Genomic DNA, 20,258 nt, shown 5'->3' with positions numbered 1-20,258 from the left:
GGTTGACCTTCAGTCATTCTCCCAGCAAAATGTAGTCTCTCTGTAACATACCAATGATCATACCAGTGAGTTGTTTTGGGGGTTTGGTACCCAGAAAAATCTGGGGAGGAACCACTAACCAACAGGAAGCTACTGGCAATCTTTCCTGCATTCATGTACTCACCTAGTCTGAGACTATGAGCTGTGCAGACAAAGGTCAGATGCCAGTGATCTGTAAAGGCAAGCACCTTAGACCACAACTGGTACCCCCTGCCATGGATTTATGGTCTTTCAATACATGTGGTCTTGAGATAAAAGTCCAGCCATCCTGCTAGCAAAACATGGACTCCGCACATGCGGTCTGTCAGTAACAGTCCATCTGCCTTGCCAACAAAGTATGGTTTCTCAACATGGGTGGTTTCTCATTTGCGAATACATTACAGAGATTTTCAACTCGCATGTGTTAAGACTTCATTCTTAAATGACAAGTTGTCTCCAAAAAGAGACTGTCTTTTAAATCAGGTTGTACCATATTATATATAGTGGTAGGATTACTGTCTTATTGTATGGGTCAGATGCCAATCTGTTGCTCAGTTAGGGTCTTGCAAAATCCATTGTGGTGTATTATTATTACTCCATGCTTTTTTCTTGTTTCCATCCTTTAATAATATTTTTAGAAACAGAATGATCATATTGTATTTTGTACTGAATACCCTACCTTGTACTTATTATTTTTTTTCCTTTTCTCTGCAGAGCTGCATCCAGCTGCCATGTCAATGCGGCTGGTGTCCAGCGGAAGTTACAATGTACGGGCATCTGAAATGGCCCACTACACAGACCGCCAGCCCAAGGTTATCACCTGTATTGTCACCTTCCTTGATGACAGCAGAGAAGCTTTTGAAGTTGATGTAAGGACATATATTTAATATTTTGTGTTATGCACAGATATTGGATGTATACTTGTTTGCAAAGTTACAATGTTTGCCATATCCAATATACTCTCCACACCTGCCATTGTAAGTGTACAACTCTCTTTGGTCATAATTCCAGGGTTGTCGATAGATCTAAAAAATGAAGCCTCATTTGACCCATGATCCCATAATCTCAAAAGTCAAAATAAAATCTAAGTTTCAAAAGTGGAATCCATTCATTTTTGTCGCTCATGGCTTGTATTGTTTGTTTATTCATGGAACAAACTGGTGTAAAAGATTTCTTGTCTCAGGTTGTATACAGAAGAATGCTGGTACAGTATTTTGTAATAAACAGACAAAGATACATTCAGACCACAAATCACTATTTCCATCTTGTGCAGCGTTTGTAGCCATGGAAAATTATTTTTTCCAGTCTACCTTAAATTTTCTTCCAAATTTAGGACATTTATTCTCTTTTTGAAGAATTGCTACTGACTTCTGTTTTGTTTGATTCAGTTGTTGAAATGATCATCACTGGCAGTTAATTTCTGAGATTCAGACAGAAAAGTTAATATATTATTTTTAGCCTTTGTGATTACAGTTCACAAATGCATAAAATTATTCTGTCTTGCCATGCAGACTCGAGTAATTCCAAAACATGAAATAAATCACCAAGCATGGTGTCTAGTAAGTTCTTTCTCAATGATACATTAAATAAAAACCCAGATTTTTTTATGTTTCACCAACAGAAGCAAATTAATGACCAATAAAATACAAAGCTTGTCCATCTACTTTTGAAAACTGGCCTCATGAGTGCCATAGTTTTCAATTGTGTCCAATAGATTATATTATATTTTGATGGTCAGACAGTAATTCATAATTGATATAAAGTTGATCTAATCAAGCATAATTGATTCTCTCTTCCTGGTTAGAGGAAGAGGAATCAATAGTGACTTAATTAGATAAAACTGTATGCAGTGTGTGCTGGAATGAGACTCATGGATTGGATTATTTTATGGAGTTTAGTATTCTCAACAGACAAGTACCCTTGGGTTTTGACACTTGGAATTCAAGTGACCCATTTGTCATGCATGGGATTTCCAATCTGCATGTTTTTAGAATGCACATTGACTTGGGCATCATTCTTAATACTCTTGGTTCACTTTCAGCATGATTCCTACTTAAGACAGCTGTCCATACAGATTTACTGTATATGCACCAGTAATGGACATTGGCTAGACTACTGATTGGTCAATAAGATATCTATGTAAAATTATTATGAATAGGGCAGAGGTAACAGTTCGCTTATTTCACACTTAGGTGTGCATAATTGAATCAAGGTAACATTGCTTTGAGATTATATTTTTAATGTTTATGCCAGAGTGAATCGAGTTATTAAGAGTAAGCTGGAAAGCGACTCAACATTATTTTTCAGTCAGTTTGAAAAAAGACAATATGTTATTAGACAAATGATCTGTTATGTAAAAATAAAATTAAAAAAGCTTCGGATAACCTGATCATAAAATAGTGCTGTATTAGCAAATGATTAAATAATGTTATCACTTTTTGACCATGATGTGATCAATTTAAAAACTTTTTGTTTCAATTAAAGTTGGAAACATTTGGGATATGGCATGGAACCTTTGCACAGTTTAACAATGTGGATACCTAATCACTTTCAGTAATGGTGGGTAAACTATATGATGGAAAGAGCCTGCAGTGTCATGTATTGTAAAAATGACAGTGACAAAGGGAACAGAATACAGTTAATGTTGGAAGTTCAGATCTAAGCTATATCTTTTTATCCTCTATCATGGCCTGAATCTGTATACAATTTGTACTGTTTTATCCCATCATGGTCCAGCTGTACCCTTTTATCCTGTCATGGTCAAAATCTGTCCAAACTGTACCTATCATCTATCACGGTATGAATCTGTCCAATATATACCCTTTTATTGTTGTTGTTCAAGTCTAAGTTGTACCTTTTTATTTTGTCATGGTCTGAATCTAAGCTAAATCTGTTCAAACTGTACCTTGTTATACTGACCTGGTCTGAATCTGTCCAAGCTGTACCTTTTTATTCTCTGTACTGGTCCAAATCTGTCCAAGCTGTACCTTTTTATCCTCTGTCTTGGTCTGAATCTGTCCAAGCTGTACCTTTTATCCTGTCATGATCCAAAGCTCTAGATAAACAATGTATTTGCATATTTTACACAAGATAGTATGGCAAAAAATGCATCAAGAATTTTTTTTGATGCATTTAAAATTACGTTCAGCAATTAATTTAAAGCATTTAATCCATGGTTGACAGCGCATTGTTCCTGCTTGTAAGTGCAGTCTGTATTTTATGTTGGCATGTTTGATCCATGTACATATATATGATGCTTTCAGTTAAGTTGCAGGTGTGCCATGTAGGTTTGAAATAGTAGTACTTGATTGTTGTGAGAACATTGCTCAAATATGGCCATGTAGTGAGTGATATGCATCCAGTAGTCTAGTCACTGAACTATTTGACACACTTGGTACAACTTGGTCTTTAGTACCAGTATTGTGCTGTTCACAAAATACCCCTTCAAATGTTAAGAAGAACGACAGAAGTACACTGCTCACTCAATAGCACATGCACAGATAATTGTCAAACCTGCTTCATATGGACAGCGTTCTTTTGCATACCAGGGCCCAGCAACATGGAATGAATTGCCCACTGAACTTAGACACGAAGACACAGTGATCACATTCAAGAGGGCTCAAAACTCACTTATTTCGACTGCAAGAACAAACTTAAAGACCTAATAATGTTTCCTACCTGAAATATTCTCAGCATGTTTTTTATTTTTTAATGTTTTTCCAATTTCATGGTGTTTGTTTTTGTAATAATATTATTATGTTTTTTTATCTTATAGGTGTTGTCTAATGTTGTAAAGTGCTTAGAGCTTCTAAAGATTAGGCGTTATACAAAGTCATTATTATTATTATTATAATGCAGGGTCAGGCATGGATCCCATTTTTTTTACTTAAAATACCTCCGAAATAGTTTGTCGAACATAAAGAGACTTGCAATCAAAATTGGTAAAAGAAACCTTGATATATCACTCATTTTTGTGTGCTGAAAATGGTTGTTATAGCAGCTGGAAATTTGATCATCAAGGAATTCTCAACTTTTGATAAGGGTCATACTTTGTTAAAATTTATTTCCAAAACAACATTCTCAGTACACTGTAAAACAACAATATTTGACAAAAATTTTTTTTGCTCAATGAAAATGTCACTAATGTATACAGCTGTAAGGTATAAATACCAATTGAGGCAGTTTTGTTGGTGAAATTCATGTTCTAGATCTATCTTTAGACCTAGGTCTTATTGTAAACATTATAAACGCAATATGCCCTCTTGTATTCAAGCATGATAAACATCAATTGACTCACATTGTATTCAACTAATATACTTATTTTCAGAAACGTACAAAATCACAGCATCTTCTTGACAAAGTGTATGATCATCTGGAGCTAGTAGAGAAGGATTACTTTGGACTCCAGTTCCTAGATATTGGTCCTGATGGAGAAACTATAGTGAGTATAGCGTTGACTTTTATATCCTTGAAATATTACAGATATTTTTTCACACATTTTGAGGAGATAGCGAAATAGTATGTTGATTCAAGAAATTCACTAGTAGTTGGTTAAGTTAATAAAAATACTGATATGCTTGATTGGGTAGTTTACCAGACAGGGTTGAATCATAGATTTTGCAGATATGTTTGATTGGGTAGTTTACCAGACACGGTTGAATCATAGATTTTACAGATCCTGATCTGGTATCAATCATTCTTTTGTCATCAGCCATTCTTTAACTTTAATTAGTGTTTTCGTTCAGAAGGAAGTAGTATCATTCCCATGCTTTACCCATGTCATCCTCACTCCTTTTTATAGATATATGCATGCGTCTTTCCCTGGTCAAAGACTTGATACATGAATGAGTTTACTGTACACTGAGATGTTGCCAGAGTGTGCGATTGCATGAATCATGCAAAGTTGTTTGAACACACACACTTGCATACCAGCGTTGTGCGAGAAGTCCTGCAAATTAATTAATCATATGAAAATGTATTGAGCACTGTATACAATTTTTTGTCAGCCATTCACCCTTAAAATGCTTGTTGCACGTCATGCTGGTAGAGGTATCATAGCACTTCTCGCAACATGTCCATTTTCCTAACTGTTTTGACATCTGGGTTCTTTGGCTTGACATAGATGGTTGTTAAATTAAATTTGATTGGCACATTGGGCCTTGAAACAAGCAATCTGTTATAGTTTAAACCTTGCATGAAGGAAGTTTCACAAATGCATATTTATAATATGGGCCACCTAAAAAAAAAAACAAATGACTGAATCCCAGCATGGGCCATCTAAAGATGGCAAGTGTTTTGTTCTGCAAATTCTGGCAGATGTTAGTAATGAGGTAATTTATTTTTAAAGTTATGAAGAATATCAGAAGGTATTAATGGAGATACCAGTGAGTAATTTTGAACCAAAAAGTAGTGTTAAATATGAACTTGATGGACATAAACAGTGTCTGTGCACATCAACCCATCTTATAAGTGGTATTTGAAATTGAATGTAAAAAAGGCTGAATAACAAGCAGAATCAAAATAAAGACAATTTAAAAATAGAGTGCAATTTTTATTTCTTTTGTCAAACAGTTTATCCCCATGTTATCTTGTGCTACAAAACCATATTGCCCAGTAAAGTTTAAGATAAATTATAATAAGAATCAGAATAAATCTGAAGAAGATGACTATGGCATTGAATGACTTACATCCAAATTATGGAATAAATAGTAAATCTGGCATAGTAGTCAGTAAAGCACTGATTCAAGACAAATAGTAGATGTGGCACAGTAGTCAGTAAAGCACTGATTCAAGAAAGTGAACATTGGCATAGTAGTTAGTAAGGCACTGATTCAGGAAAGTGAACATGGGCATAGTAGTCAGCAAAGCACCGATTCAGGAAAGTGAACATTGGTATAGTAGTCAGTAAAGCACTGCTTCAAGACAAATAGTAGACCTGGCATAGTAGTCAGTAAAGCACTGATTCCAGACAAATAGTAGATCTGGCATAGAAGTCAGTAAAGCACTGATTCAAGACAAATAGTAGATCTGGCATAGTAGTCGGTAAAGCATTAATTCAAGAAAGTGAAACTTGGCAGAGCTCATGTTGATAAGAAACTTGTTTTGGAGTAGACACATGCAGACCTGTGTTCTGTGGAAAATTGTACATAACAACCATAAAGAACAGTTTCCAAACTTGTTCCAGCTGGCTTATTTTGTTATGGTATATATGACTAAGCTAAGCTGTATGGGTATATGGGTATATGGTATATATGACCATGCTATGGTATATTGTATATATGACTAAGCTAAGCTATATTTGATATGGTATATATGACTAAGCTAAGGTATATGGTATATATGACTAAGCTATGGTATATGGTATATATGACTAAGCTAAGCTATATGGTATATATGACTAAGCTAAGCTATATGTTATATGGTATATATGACTAAGCTATGGTATATGGTATATATGACTAAGCTAAGCTGTATGGTATATATGACTAAGCTAAGCTATATGTTATATGGTATATATGACTAAGCTATGGTATATGGCATATATGACTAAGCTAAGCTGTATGGTATATATGACTAAGCTAAGCTATATGCCCCATCAGAACAGCGGACTGTGAAAGCAGGTTTTCAGCACAGAACAATATCCATACAGTGGTAAGGAACAGATTAAGCTCAGACTGTGCAGTTTGTTAGGAGTTATCAGTGGTAGATCAGACAACAGACATTGATCTGTTATTGCATTATGTGATCTGTGGGTCTGTGTTTTAACAGTTGGATCTGACTTATAAACGAATCAATATGGTACATGCCTGTTTTGTTTTTATAAGTCCCAGCATTATCCCAGCATTTGATTCTTTAGTCTGAATGGTGCATGAGACGTGTAGCATTACTTACATGAGCACATATTTAAATGGACAGAATCATTACTTACATGAGCAAATGTCTAAATGGACAGAATCATTATTTACATGAGCACACACATATAAATAGACAGTATAATTGCTTACATGAGAACACACATCTAAACAGACAGAATCATTACTTACATGAGCACACACGTATAAACAGACATTATCATTGCTTACATGAGCATATGTCTAAACAGACAGTATCATTACTTGCATGAACACATATCTAAACAGACAGAATAATTACTTACATGAGCACACCGGTCTAAACAGACAGAATCATTACTTACATGAGAACATGTGTCTAACTGGACAGAATCATTACTTACATGAGAACAAGCGTCTAAACAGACCTAATGATTACTTACATGAGAACATGTGTCTAAATGGACAGAATCATTACTTACATGAGAACATGTGTCTAAACAGACCTAATGATTACTTACATGAGAACATGTGTTTAAATGGACAGAATCATTACATACATGAGCAAACACATATACATCATAATAAGGCGTGTCATGCAGAAAACAACTTTTTACTCCCAAACTTCCTAACATGGACAGAATTATTACTAAAATGAGAGTACATATGTAAATGGACAGAATCATTACTCAAATGAGAGTACATGTCTAAATGGACAGAATCATTACTTAAATAAGAGTACATGTCTAAATGGACAGAATCATTACTTAAATAAGAGTACATGTCTAAATTTACAGAATCATTACTTAAATGGACAAAATCATTACTTACTTCAGCACATGCATGTTAGGAATCGCACAATTCTTTGAAAGCATGGAAATAAAAAGCAGAATAGAGTGGGCATTTGATTTATTGCATTTGGTCCTTACTTTGTTATCAAAATGGACCAAAAAAAACCTCATAAAGTGTGAATTACTATTTTAAGGAAATTCAGATCCCAAAGCTAATTAAAACACTGGCAGCACAATGCTTTAAATTTCCAAGTAGTGTAACAATAAATGAACAATCTCATTCAAATTTAACAGATTTACTCATTGTAAAGTAGAAATGGCATTAAAACAGGGCAACATTGCACTTAGGATGGCTTGAAAAAGCACTTCCATTAGCTAAAAACATTTGGATTTAGTAAAGATTGGCAGGCAGGCTGTTTTGACTAGAATAGTACAGATTGGCAGACAGGCTGTTTTTGGCTAGAATAGTACAGATTGGCAGACAGTCTGTTTTTGGCTAGCATGATGGATTAAGAATCCCATAATCAGCATCATTTTGAGGCACTTTATCTTTTTTTTACCATATTTCTTTTAGAGTTCATTTCTTTTGGGACCATCATTACAGAACTAATTATGATTGGGCTTTATGAGATTGATTTTAGATTCGGGGTGGGGAGGAATATGTCCACTACTTTTGAATTGCTACGCTAATACCATGCCTAAATGGAACAAAGATATTGATAATGAAAAAATAGTTACATTCTTTGCAACAGGAATCTTTTGAAGTCTGTATTTGATGTAAGATTCATTTCTACCGGTGTAAGTTTTTTAGTTCTTGTCTGCCCTGTGGTGTACGTCTTTTAATATTTTTATACCGATCACAGGGCAGACTGTGTTATATTATGACTGACATGTACATCCATCTGTTCCCCTGTTTGTTGCTGTGCAGAAATTTGATTTTCTCCTCTATCAATAATTATCAAACTTTATAAATAACTTTAATTTTGGGTAACGAAGAAACCTATTGATTTTGAGGTCAAAATATCAAAGGATAGGTCCGTGAGATTGAAAGAAGAAAAACGATTTTTGCACAATAGCAGAAGTTCTGCATCACAGACCTGGACCACACTTTATAGGTGGCTTCTACTTGTGATAATGAAAAAGCCAATTATTTCTTGTAAAAAGGTACAAGGTCATGGTCACTTTGATTGAAAAAAGAAAAGCACTATAACATTAGTTTCTACATTAGAAACTTGGTCTAAATTTTGTGGATGGCTTGTACATAGAGTAAGGTAGAAGTCTTTATTTTTGGATCAAACGATACAGGTCAGGGTCATTGGCAAAACAACAAAAATTGGTTTCTGCAGAAAATTTTCATTGCCATGTACCACCTCCATATTTAGTGGAGTGCTTATGCTGGGGGTAAGAAAATCCTTTTGGTTATTGTGTGAAAAGGTCAAATGTCAAGGTCACTGACTTGGAGGAAAAAGTTTCTTTCAGAATAACTTTGATTCTAGACCATATACCTTGACCAAAGTTTATAGAGGCCTTGTAATTTAGGTGTGGAAAAGTCCTATTGATTTTGGGGTCAGAAGGTAAAAGGTCTGGGTCCTTGTCATTCAAAAAGAAATGTGGTATTGTGTAACAACATGTTCTTGATTTTGTACCTTGATCAAACTTCATGAACAGCATGCACTTAGGATGATGAAGAAACCTTTGGCTTTTGCAGTCTGTAGGTCAAAAGTCATGGCCATAGAAAGTCTAATAAAAAATGTATTCTGCATGGTAAATTTAGGTCACCACTGCATATGTTGACAAATGTTATGGTCACAGAGAATCATATGATGACTTGCAAGTGCCTGCATAAAGGAGGCAGGTATATATCATATGACATTCATATGACTTCTGTTGTTTTGTAAAGAATTCTATTCAGTTTCTAATCAACATTCCTTTTTCTGATTAGAATATGAAATAGACCCTGCTATAGAAGTTGTATGGTGTATGGCATCCTTCCTTTAGATACAAACAGAACCAAGGCTGTGTACTGGGAAATTATTGGACTATTGATTGAAAAAACTGCAACTAGCTTTCTAACCCAAGATCTTAGTTTTTACATTTTAAGGTCATCTGTGGTTGAAGCCAAGGAAAGAGCTTGGCTTTAGAGAGCAGTGACGGAAAACCAAATGATGTGTACAGTGAAGTTCAAGAACATGTCTTTTATTGTCATGTGACAAATTGTATAATTTTCATTGTTCTGTTTTGATCCAAACTACCAGTATAACACAATACTTGAAGTTACTTAATCTGTTGACAGATACAAATTTATTGGTTATATTTCTTGACATACCATGTCAATACAAACATTTAACACAGTGACAACCATTTCAGTGAAAAGCACAGGACCATTAAAACCATTTCAGCAAAAGGCCCATGATGACAATCATTTCAGTGAAAGCCAATGTAGATACAACCACTTCAGCAAAAAGCCTGTAACAATACAACCAAACATCCAGAAAAAGTAGTCACATGAAGATTTTGAACATGACAACAATTTGGGAGCTTGGATGGATAAACATCAATATAATATAGGATGAAATACATATCGTACAAAGTATTTCAGTGGAAAGCCCATGCAGATGTAACCATCCATTCAAGAGAATTACTCATAGCAAGGTTATTCTGATAGATGCTTGGAGGTCATATCTACACCCTTTTGATTCTGGACCAAATACAAACCTTGCATAATCAATAAGTAAAAATAATATGCCAATAATGACCACCAGTTCAGAAGAAGTAGGAACAAAAAGATTTTCAAAATGGCCACCAATGGTCATCAGATCAGTACCATTTTCATTTAGAACCACCTACAAGTCACATAAGTCTTATGTGAAAACTCTGTCAATTTGACCATTAAGAAGGAATAGCATGACAATTGTATGGATATCAAATCAGTACAATTTTTTTTTAAGACCATCTATATGTGAAATTTTTTAATAAATTTCCCAGGTCAATAAAATCATCAGTTCAAGATTTTCATTTTGGCCCATGCATACTTCCCAAGATTTCTTGTGGAGAAAAACACGTCAATATAACAATCTATTCAAGAGGAGTAGTTGGTTGTAATGAAAGGGGCTTTTAACTACAGTGCTTATATATATATCGTGTGAACCAGTCTTGAATTCAGTGTTTCCCTTTTCCCTCATTTGCCCTTCAGAGACCCCCATATTTTTAATTTGACCCTCAGTTTTGATACCAAAGTTTGTTTTTTACTCAGTCTGACCCCCGGTTTTGACACCAAGGAGATTTTTGACTCTCAGTCTTGCACCCCTAGGGGATACACTGACTTGAATGAAAATTATGCAAAATGAGACATAAAACAGTTTTTGTCTTTAGTATCCATTATCAAAACAGAATCAGAATTTTTGTAGACATCCACTTCCATTATTTATGATTTAGTCACGGATTGCTTTTAATTGTCACTATTTGTTATATATTATTATAGTATTACCTTGCAGTGTGTAGACTTGGCAGCTATCAGTAGCTAATTGAAGGGTTTAAGGGTAATACAGGTTCCCTTGGTCTTACATTCATTAGTTATTGGATTGTACCGTTGTTCAAACTTCCCTAAGATATGGTTGAATGTTTCTGAGCATTGAAAATAATCTTATTTGAATCTGCATTACAATGCCAGAGTGTCAAACATGCAATGGCCACACAATTTATGATGTCAAAACTTGACAGTCCTGTAATGATGAACAATGATTACTTCAGCCAACTCAGGCAAGGCAGTGAAGTATAATAGATATTGTTCCTAAAACATAACATATCTAATTTACCTAACTTCCTTGGATTATTCCACTTTACATATTGAAGATTTCATCGCAGTGTTCAAAGGACTAGAGTCACACAGCACCTAAGCCATTGTCAGTTAGTTAAGTAATCTGTGGAATAGTTGTGGTTGTTTATCTCTGACTACCTATTTTAAATAAAGAATTGCCTTTATGACAGTTAACTCGGTAAACTGCCCATTGAAGATTCCATGAGCTTGATAATTAAGCAAGAAGCGTTGTGACTCACTATGGTTTTCTCTTGTACAGGCTACAACTTTTCACATATTTATTACTAGTATGGCATCAGAAAAGGTCCTTTTGTTAGCTGTACTGGTCATAGACCAGAAGAGCTCATGGGATTTCTGTTGTTTCTCGTTTGTAATCTCTCTGTCTGCTAGAAAAAGTTTGTTTTAACTGCTCCTCCAAACATTTTGGAAGATTGCCAAGTAACTTTACACTCACATTTATCCCATAGTCTAGTTAGTTCTAAGTGAAAATTGTGCTGCTTGGTAAATCCAATATGGCCACCATCTGGAAAATCTTATTGTTACTTGTCCCGAATGGATGGTCATATTAACATCGCCAATTCGGGTTTTCACTAAATGACTCCTTTTTTATGTCTAGTTGGCCCTACATGAAAATCAGCTGTACGGTGGCCGTGGCAGCTATCTTCAAAATCTTGTTATTGCTACTCCTTCTGAATTGATTATTTTAACAACATGGGGTTTTCAGTGCAAGACTTCCTATGATGTCTAGCTGTCCCAACTGAAAATGGTGCGAATCAGACATCCAGTATGTCTGCCACAGTGGCCATCGTGAAAATCATACAGCCACTTCTCTGACATAGGTGGTCATATCAATATGGGGTTTTCACTAAATGACATGGTGTCTGTTTGGTCCTAAATGAAAAATGGTGCCATTATGATGTTCAGTATGGCTGTCATGGCTGATATCTTAAAATTACTGTTATTGCTGTCACTCCTGAATGGGTGGTCATATCAACTTCTGACATCCTGTATTGCCATCATCATAAAGATCCTATCACAGCTCAACTTGAACATGAAGGGCTTTTCACATGAAGACCTGTGTCAAGTTTGTCTTAAATGAGAATAATGCCAGTCTGACATTCAATTTTGCCACCAATTAGCCATCATGTACATCTTGCCTTTGCTGCTCTTGAATGGTAAGTAATATCTTGAAAATATTGTTATCTGTACCCCTCTCCAAATGAATGGCTATATTGGCATGGAAGTTTCACCGGTAGACTTCTTATGAGACCTATTTGGTCCAAAACAAAAATGGTGCCAGACATGCATCCAGTATGGCTGTCATGATGGCAGTCTTGTCACTTGTTGTTGTAGGGTTTAACACCATTTTCAGCACAAGATAGGCTATACATGGCGGCCAGTATTAATGGTGGAGGAAGAACCCAGAAAAAACCCCGAAAGAACCACCGACCCATGAGAGGCTACTGGCATTAGCTTTCTCACATAACCACATTAGCCGAATCCGAGACTCGAACCGATGCAGACAGAGGTGAGATGGCACCGGTGAGTGCTTTAGACCACTCGGCCACTCGGGGCCCCTTGTCTTGTCACTACTTCCTCTGAATGGTGAATCATTATGACATAGAGTTTTAACCAAAAGACTTCAATTAAAATGGTGTCAGGCTGATATTCAGTAGGTGTACAATAACTAATTTGAAGACCTTGCTATCACTGAGGATATTAGCGATGGTTAATTGACAGTTAAAAGTAGAAATGGTCGAGTACTGAATTCCTAGAAATTAATTTCATCCAGAAGAGCGCCAGTCCCTTTGAGGGACTTCATTTTTTAAAAATCAGATTTTGTTTAAAATCATTTTTTTGTTATCAAACATGATCATGTCAGATGGTTATGGAGTAGAAAATCATGTTTTTTCATTCGACATTCTGACATGGCAGGTATGGGAAATCAATGAAGTATGCCTTGAATTAATTTCATTAAGTAAAAAAAAAATTAAATGCCAAACCCGATTATTTTTGTGGATTAAGCCGAACTTAGCTTGTGGGTTATTTTTGACGGTATCTAAGACACATTGATGACATTTGTTTCAAGGTCAAGCACAAGATAATTCTACTGATTCTTTCTTGTGAACATCTAAGAAAATATTTTATCACCCAGTTCAAGAATGTCTGATATGATGTCAGTTCTCAGCAATTTAAAAAGATAAAAGGCAGAAGAAATGGGCTTCCTGTGAATTCCTGATTTATTTCAGTCAGTTGAGCACCTGCCCCTGTGGGTCTGGGGTTGTAGAATTAACCCAACGTGCCTCGCTACATGTCGTAAAAGGCGACTAAGTAGAGGCAACCTGTTTGCCGTGGGTTGCGTCCCATGTCGGGGGAGGAAAGGATCCTGGTAGTTGAGCAGAGGCTTTCCATGCAATACTCTACTTTGGCCTCTACTTCTCTTAGATGGGTGGTTGGGATGTGCCCGGTTCCGACAAATTGGCTGGTCACGCCAAGCCCTAGGAAGTCTTTATTTACATTCTCACCTTCTTTATCTTTCTCCCTGTATCTCTCTTGATACCACCGTTGCCCCTATATTATATTCCTTTATCTTTCCCTTTCCCAAGTCTTAGAAGACTTCCTAGAAGGCGGTGGCTTAACGGGTCAATCGGGAGGCAATTTTTCCGACCCTAGAAATTGGCGACTTCACGGTCAATCAAAGGTAATTTTATCAACTGAGTATGGCATCTGTGTATCCCTGGCACTTGAAAAGTGTACCCTTGTTGGACTCGATGGTGGGCGGGGAACACGGGTGCTGAATTTTAATTAAGCCAACATGGAAAATTAAAAAAAAAATCAAAATAAAAGATCGAAACCCTTATCAGAGTCTGACGACGAACCATGCAGTGTGGAGTCATTTCCACGCTTCATGGTCATACAGTCCAAAGATGCCACAAAACAACTTGCCGCACTATCTCCATTTGTCATCGAAAAGACTATCACAGGATCGATTGGCACACCTCAGAGTGTTAAAAAGTTGAAATCGGGTTGTCTTCTTATTGAGTGTGAGCGACGAGGTCAATCAGACAATATCAGGAAAATGAAAACGTTCTTTGATATCCCAGTGACCTCATTTGCTCACACCACACTGAATATGTCCAAAGGCGTGATTCGCTGTCGTGACATGGCTGGAGTCACCGACACTGATATTATTGAAGGAATGAAAGTTGAAGGTGTCACTGCAGTCCGAAGAATACGTATTAAACGTAATAACAATCTGCAGGACACCAACACCATTGTACTCACCTTCAACAGGCCAACTGTACCCAAAGTGGTAAAAGTTGGCTTTTTGCAAGTAAAGTTAGAGATGTACATCCCAAACCCCCTTCGGTGTTATAAGTGTCAAAAATACAGCCATCACGAAGACCGCTGCTCAAAAAGCCAAATATGTGGCCAATGCGGAGACAATGCTCATCAGGAATCTGATTGTAGAGCAACTCCGCATTGCGTCAACTGTGGAAAGGAGCACCACGCCAGTTCCAGGGATTGTGACACCAGGAAACAGGAGAAGGAGATACAGAGGGTAAAATATACATCTAACATACCCAATCCAGAAGCCAGAAAACTCGTTCAGGCCAAAATAGCCCATCCTGGCCCATCCTTCTCCACTGTAGTGAAGAACAATCCGAAAACAACAAAGGACGCTCAAACACAAACAGAAGCACCTGATTCAACACCAAATTCAAACACCACCCATTACCAAGCACAGAAAAACACGGCATCTACTCATACTACATTTAATAATACCCAACCACTGAAATCACCAAAAAGTAATAAATCTCACGGAAACAGACAACAAAAGGGGTCAGATGACCCCATCAAACTCTATAACAGGTTTGGAGACATTGAGAGCATGGATGCAGAAGAAACTGCTTCATGCACTCAAGGTAGCTCCAGACCCACAGACAAAAAATTCACCCGCGTACTTCCTCCAGAGAAATAACCACACAAATTGCCTCCGTGAAAAGTCTAACCTAGGTCCACAATCTTCAATTTAAACGGATAATGAAGAGCACCATCATACAATGAAACTGTCGAAGACTTAAAGCAAATTACAATGATATTCTCCTACTTTTAAACGAACATGATCCAGCAGTACTATGCCTTCAAGAAACATTCTTGAAAGATACGGACATCATATTTAAAAACTACAACCTGTTTAACACCTACTCCCAAAATGTTGACAGGGCATCAGGAGGAGTTTCTGTTATTGTGAACAACAGAGCCCCTCATAGCGTCATCCCTTTAACCACAAATTTGCAAGCCATTGCTGTAAGCGTCACTCTTCATCGAGTGATTACAGTTTGCTCTATTTACTTACCACCAAACACTAACCTAGTACCAAACGAATTAGACAACCTTGTTCAACAGCTTCCCGCACCATTTATTTTACTCGGGGATTTTAATGCCCATAACATGTTATGGGGATCAAATCATATAAGTGACAGAGGTCACAAAGTTGAAGACTTTATTTCTAGACATGATCTGTGTCTATATAACACCAAAACACCAATATATTTACACCCCGGAACAGGTACATACACATGCATCGATTTGACAATTTGTTCTCCTTCACTGCTTTTGGACTACGACTGGAAGGTCGCTGAGGACCTTCACAGCAGTGATCACTTTCCACTATACCTTGAAAATATTAACTCTACAATTGATGACAATTCCACAATGGAATATAAAGATGGCCAACTGGTCTAAATTTGAAACACTCTGTAAAACTAGGCTGAATGCAGATACAGTTTTCAATGTTAATGATCCTATTCAACATTTTACATCTATTTTATTAGAGATTGCAGAAAAATCCATTCCCAAGACCTCGGTGAATTGTAAAAGAACCCCAAAACCTTGGGTCACTAAGTAATGTAAGGAAGCCATTAGACTACGCCGAGAAGCATTGAAAAAATTTAATAATCATCCTACGCCCGAAAACTTAAATATATATCGTATTGTCCGGGCCAAAGCTTGCTGCACAATCAAAGAAAGTAAAAGAACATCATGGAAGCAATATGTTTCCTCTGTAAACTCTCGTTCCTCTGTTAAGAAAGTTTGGGACACTATACGCAAAATAAATGGAAGGAGAAAACAAAACCCTCTCTGACATCTGACACTGAACAATAACAACTTTAGTTCAAAACGTGACATTGCGAATGCTCTTGCTGACAGCGTCTCCAAAAATTCATCATCATCTAATTATTCAGAAGCCTTCCGTAAACTTAAAACTTTAAAAGAAAAGTCACATTTAAAATTCACATCCAACAACTCGAAAAGTTACAATCAACTGTTCTCATTATCGGAGCTTAGCGAGGCTTTAGATAAAGCCCATGATACATCCACTGGGCCTGACGAAATACATTACCAGTTTTTGAAACACCTTCCAGAATCATCATTAACATCTCTTTTGAAACTGTTCAATGATTTATGGATTACTGGTAATGTACCAAAAATCTGGAAAGAAGCAACTGTAATACCAGTTCCCAAACCCGGTAAAAATAGCGAAGATCCCAACAGCTACCGAACTATTGCACTCACCAGCTGTGTGTGCAAAACAATGCAACGAATGATCAATTCTCTGCTTGTCTTTTACTTGGAAACCAATAATTTAATATCTCCTTTCCAAAGTGGCTTTCGATATGGCCGTAGCACCAATGATCATCTGGTTAGACTGGAAACATTTATTCGTGATGCATTTATTAAGAAAGAACATTTAGTAGTGGTTTTCTTTGATTTAGAAAAGGCCTATGACACGACATGGAAGTACTAAATGACCTGCACGATCAAGGTCTAAAAGGCCATCTGCCCTATTTCATATCCAACTTTCTCTCAGACAGAGAATTCAAGGTACGAGTGGGCTCTACCCTCTCAGATCTGCACAAGCAAGAGACGGGTGTGCCCCAGGGCAGTATTTTATCTGTGATGCTCTTTAACATCAAAATTAATAGCATCACCAAGTGTTTGGCTCCTGGTGTGGATTGCTCGTTATACGTTGATGATTTTCTAATATGTTATCGATCAAAGCACATGCATACAATTGAAAGACAACTGCAGCAAAATATAAACAAAATTGGGCCAATGCAAATGGTTTCAAATTCTCGAATAAAAAAAAGGTATGCATGCATTTCTGTCAGTTACGAAGACATCACGATGAACCAAACCTCACGCTGGATGGAACACCTATTCCAGTTGTTGAGGAAACAAAATTTTTAGGTATTATCTTTGACAGAAAACTGACCTTTATTCCACACCTAAAGAACTTGAAAGCTAAATGCATAAAAGCACTTAACCTACTTAAAGTAGTAGCGCACACTGACTGGTGTGCTGATAGAAAAGTCATCCTGAATTTATACAGAACGTTTATTCACTCCAAACTGGACTATGGTTTCATTGTGTATGGTTCAGCCAGAAAATCGTATCTTAAAATGCTTGATCCAATTCATCATCAGGGAATAAGGCTGGCTCTGGGAGCATTTAAAAAATCCCCGTGTGAAAGCCTGCTAGTTGAAGCGAACGAACCACCGTTATCGCATCGTAGAGAAATGCTTTCCGCACAGTATGCTCGCAAATTAAAATCAAACCCTCAGAATCCTGCTTTTTTGGCTGTTTTTCAACCCAAATACAAAACCTTATATGAAAATAAACCAGACGCCATACTTTCCTTTGGCATTAGAATATCATCCAGCCTTGACAGTACAAAAATTGATCTTTCTACAATTCAGAAAACGTCCATCTCCGAAACACCACCCTGGCTACTTAAACAACCAAAAGTACTTTTTACTCTACACGATGGAAAAAAATCAGAGACAAACCCTTCCGTCTTCCACAACTGTTATCAAGAACTTCTCACTGAATATAAAAACTACACAAGAATTTATACCAATGGCTCAAAGGATGAGGAAAAGGCTGCTGCAGCCTTCGTTTGTGGAAATCACACAACGCAAGTTCGCTTACCAAATGGAAATCAATTTTTTCAGCAGATATCAGTGCAATAGACCTTACTCTGCAACATATAGCAAGCAAACGTATTTTAACAGTATCATCTTCACCGACTCATTATCAGTACTTCAGTCACTGCACAATAGAAAACTGGAGAATCCATTATTGAAAAACATACTAGTCAAAAATACCGAGATTAGTGTCTCCCACGATAAAATATACTGTTGGTTACCTAGCCATATTGGTATTAAAGGTAACGAAAAACCTGATCGCGCTGCTAAAATGGCCCTTACTCTAGAACCATCTGATTTTAAAATACTGTATACTGATTTTAAACCTAGTATCAGAAAGTCCTTATGGCAGAAGTGGCAGGCATCATGGAATGATGCTGTAAATAACAAACTTCATGCAATGAAGCCAACTCTAGGAGAATGGACTCCTTCCTACAGAACCATTCGTAGGGAGGAGATAGTCATTGCAAGAATCCGAATTGGTCATACTTATATCACCCACTCCCACATACTAAAAGGTGAAGACCCACCAGAGTGCGTTTCTTGCAATGAACCATTCACTGTCAAGCACTTTATGATAGAGTGCTTTGACCTGCAACCTATGCGTAATCGTTATTACATTGTGCATGACATGAAAGAACTTTTTGATACTATAAACATCACTCGTATTATAGAGTTCCTGTAAGCCGTAAATATTTACTCTAAACTCTGACTTTTATGCTATCACCATGTGTAGTTTTATGCAATATATATATACCGTCCCATTTTAATACCTTTTCATCTTTTTTCATTAACATAGAACATTTACCTCTCCCGTTGATCGGGAAGCTTTATTTTGCACCGTTACCATCTTACCATTTTTAATTTCAACCATTTGTTCTTTTATATCGCTGGTTGATATAGGACCTTTTATAATTTTTTAAAAGATTATACAAATTACATTTTGTTTGGCGCTAGATAGCCTAACAGTGCTGATGCGCCGTTAAAAATAAAATCAATCAATCAATCAATCAGTTGAGCACCAGTCTCTTAGATGGACTCTTTTATTATAAGGATGATTTTCTGAAAAATGTTACAGGATTTAAGTAAGGCACTGGAAATGGAGCTGATATAGATTAATCAATAATCAGTTGAGAATGCTGTCAACATAATAGGATATCTTTTAGATTAGTTGGAAAGTCAGCTCTATCAACTTCTGTGAATTAAGCGCGGTTTAACTTGTAGCCCAGTTATTGATGTCCTTCATTCAGATCCGAATTTTCATAAAGATCGTTTTTCATATTAGCAAACATATGCAGATTTTGTGACCAAGAAACAGGGTGAAGGACATGCAGGCTCTTCGTCTTGTTAACAAAACAGCATTGTAACAGGCAAACCTATACATGAAATGGTTTTAAAAATAGAATATTAAGATTACCTTTTTTATGCATATTTACATTTGCTTATGATCACAAGAAAGGAGCATGATTCAGCATCTCACAAGGTATGCTATCCCATTGATCCACTTAAATTAAGAATTATTGAACCCTTCAAGCCATCTGCATTTTCAATACTTTGGTTTCAGTAGTTTATACTCTGTTCGTTAACTGGCAAGATTGTCATATCACATAGTGTATTTTCTCTTCATAATTTCACTGATGACGTGAAACCATCCATTGTAGAAGTATTTTGATGCTATTACTAGTGCATTTATTGAGAGTAAATCCAAGTTTTACTTGGACAAATTTGTTTGGGATTCTTGTTATTCCTTTAGGGCTGAGCAGTTTAAATGTAAAGAAAAAAAAAATATTTAAATGGACATACTTAGTTC

At 36.5% G+C, this 20,258-nt stretch overlaps 1 protein-coding gene across 5 annotated transcripts in view; it reads left to right on the top strand.

Moving 5' to 3' along the window:
- Nucleotides 1–20,258, top strand: part of LOC149776022 (tyrosine-protein phosphatase non-receptor type 4-like) — a 284,029-nt gene that overhangs the window by 39,067 nt on the left and 224,704 nt on the right. For all 5 annotated transcript variants that reach the window (XM_089941773.1, XM_089941770.1, XM_089941769.1 and 2 more), the window contains 2 exons: nucleotides 733–887; nucleotides 4,346–4,459. In XM_089941773.1, the coding sequence (XP_089797899.1) occupies nucleotides 750–887; nucleotides 4,346–4,459 (252 nt within the window). In that variant the 5' untranslated portion in view covers nucleotides 733–749. The remainder of the gene's footprint in view (nucleotides 1–732; nucleotides 888–4,345; nucleotides 4,460–20,258) is intronic.

This window comes from Sinohyriopsis cumingii, chromosome 18 (assembly GCF_028554795.1).
Source record: "Sinohyriopsis cumingii isolate HCF-2022 chromosome 18, ASM2855479v2, whole genome shotgun sequence".
In the NCBI taxonomy this organism is placed as follows: Eukaryota; Metazoa; Mollusca; class Bivalvia; order Unionida; family Unionidae; genus Sinohyriopsis; species Sinohyriopsis cumingii.
This window is presented reverse-complemented; position numbering and strand designations above follow the sequence as displayed.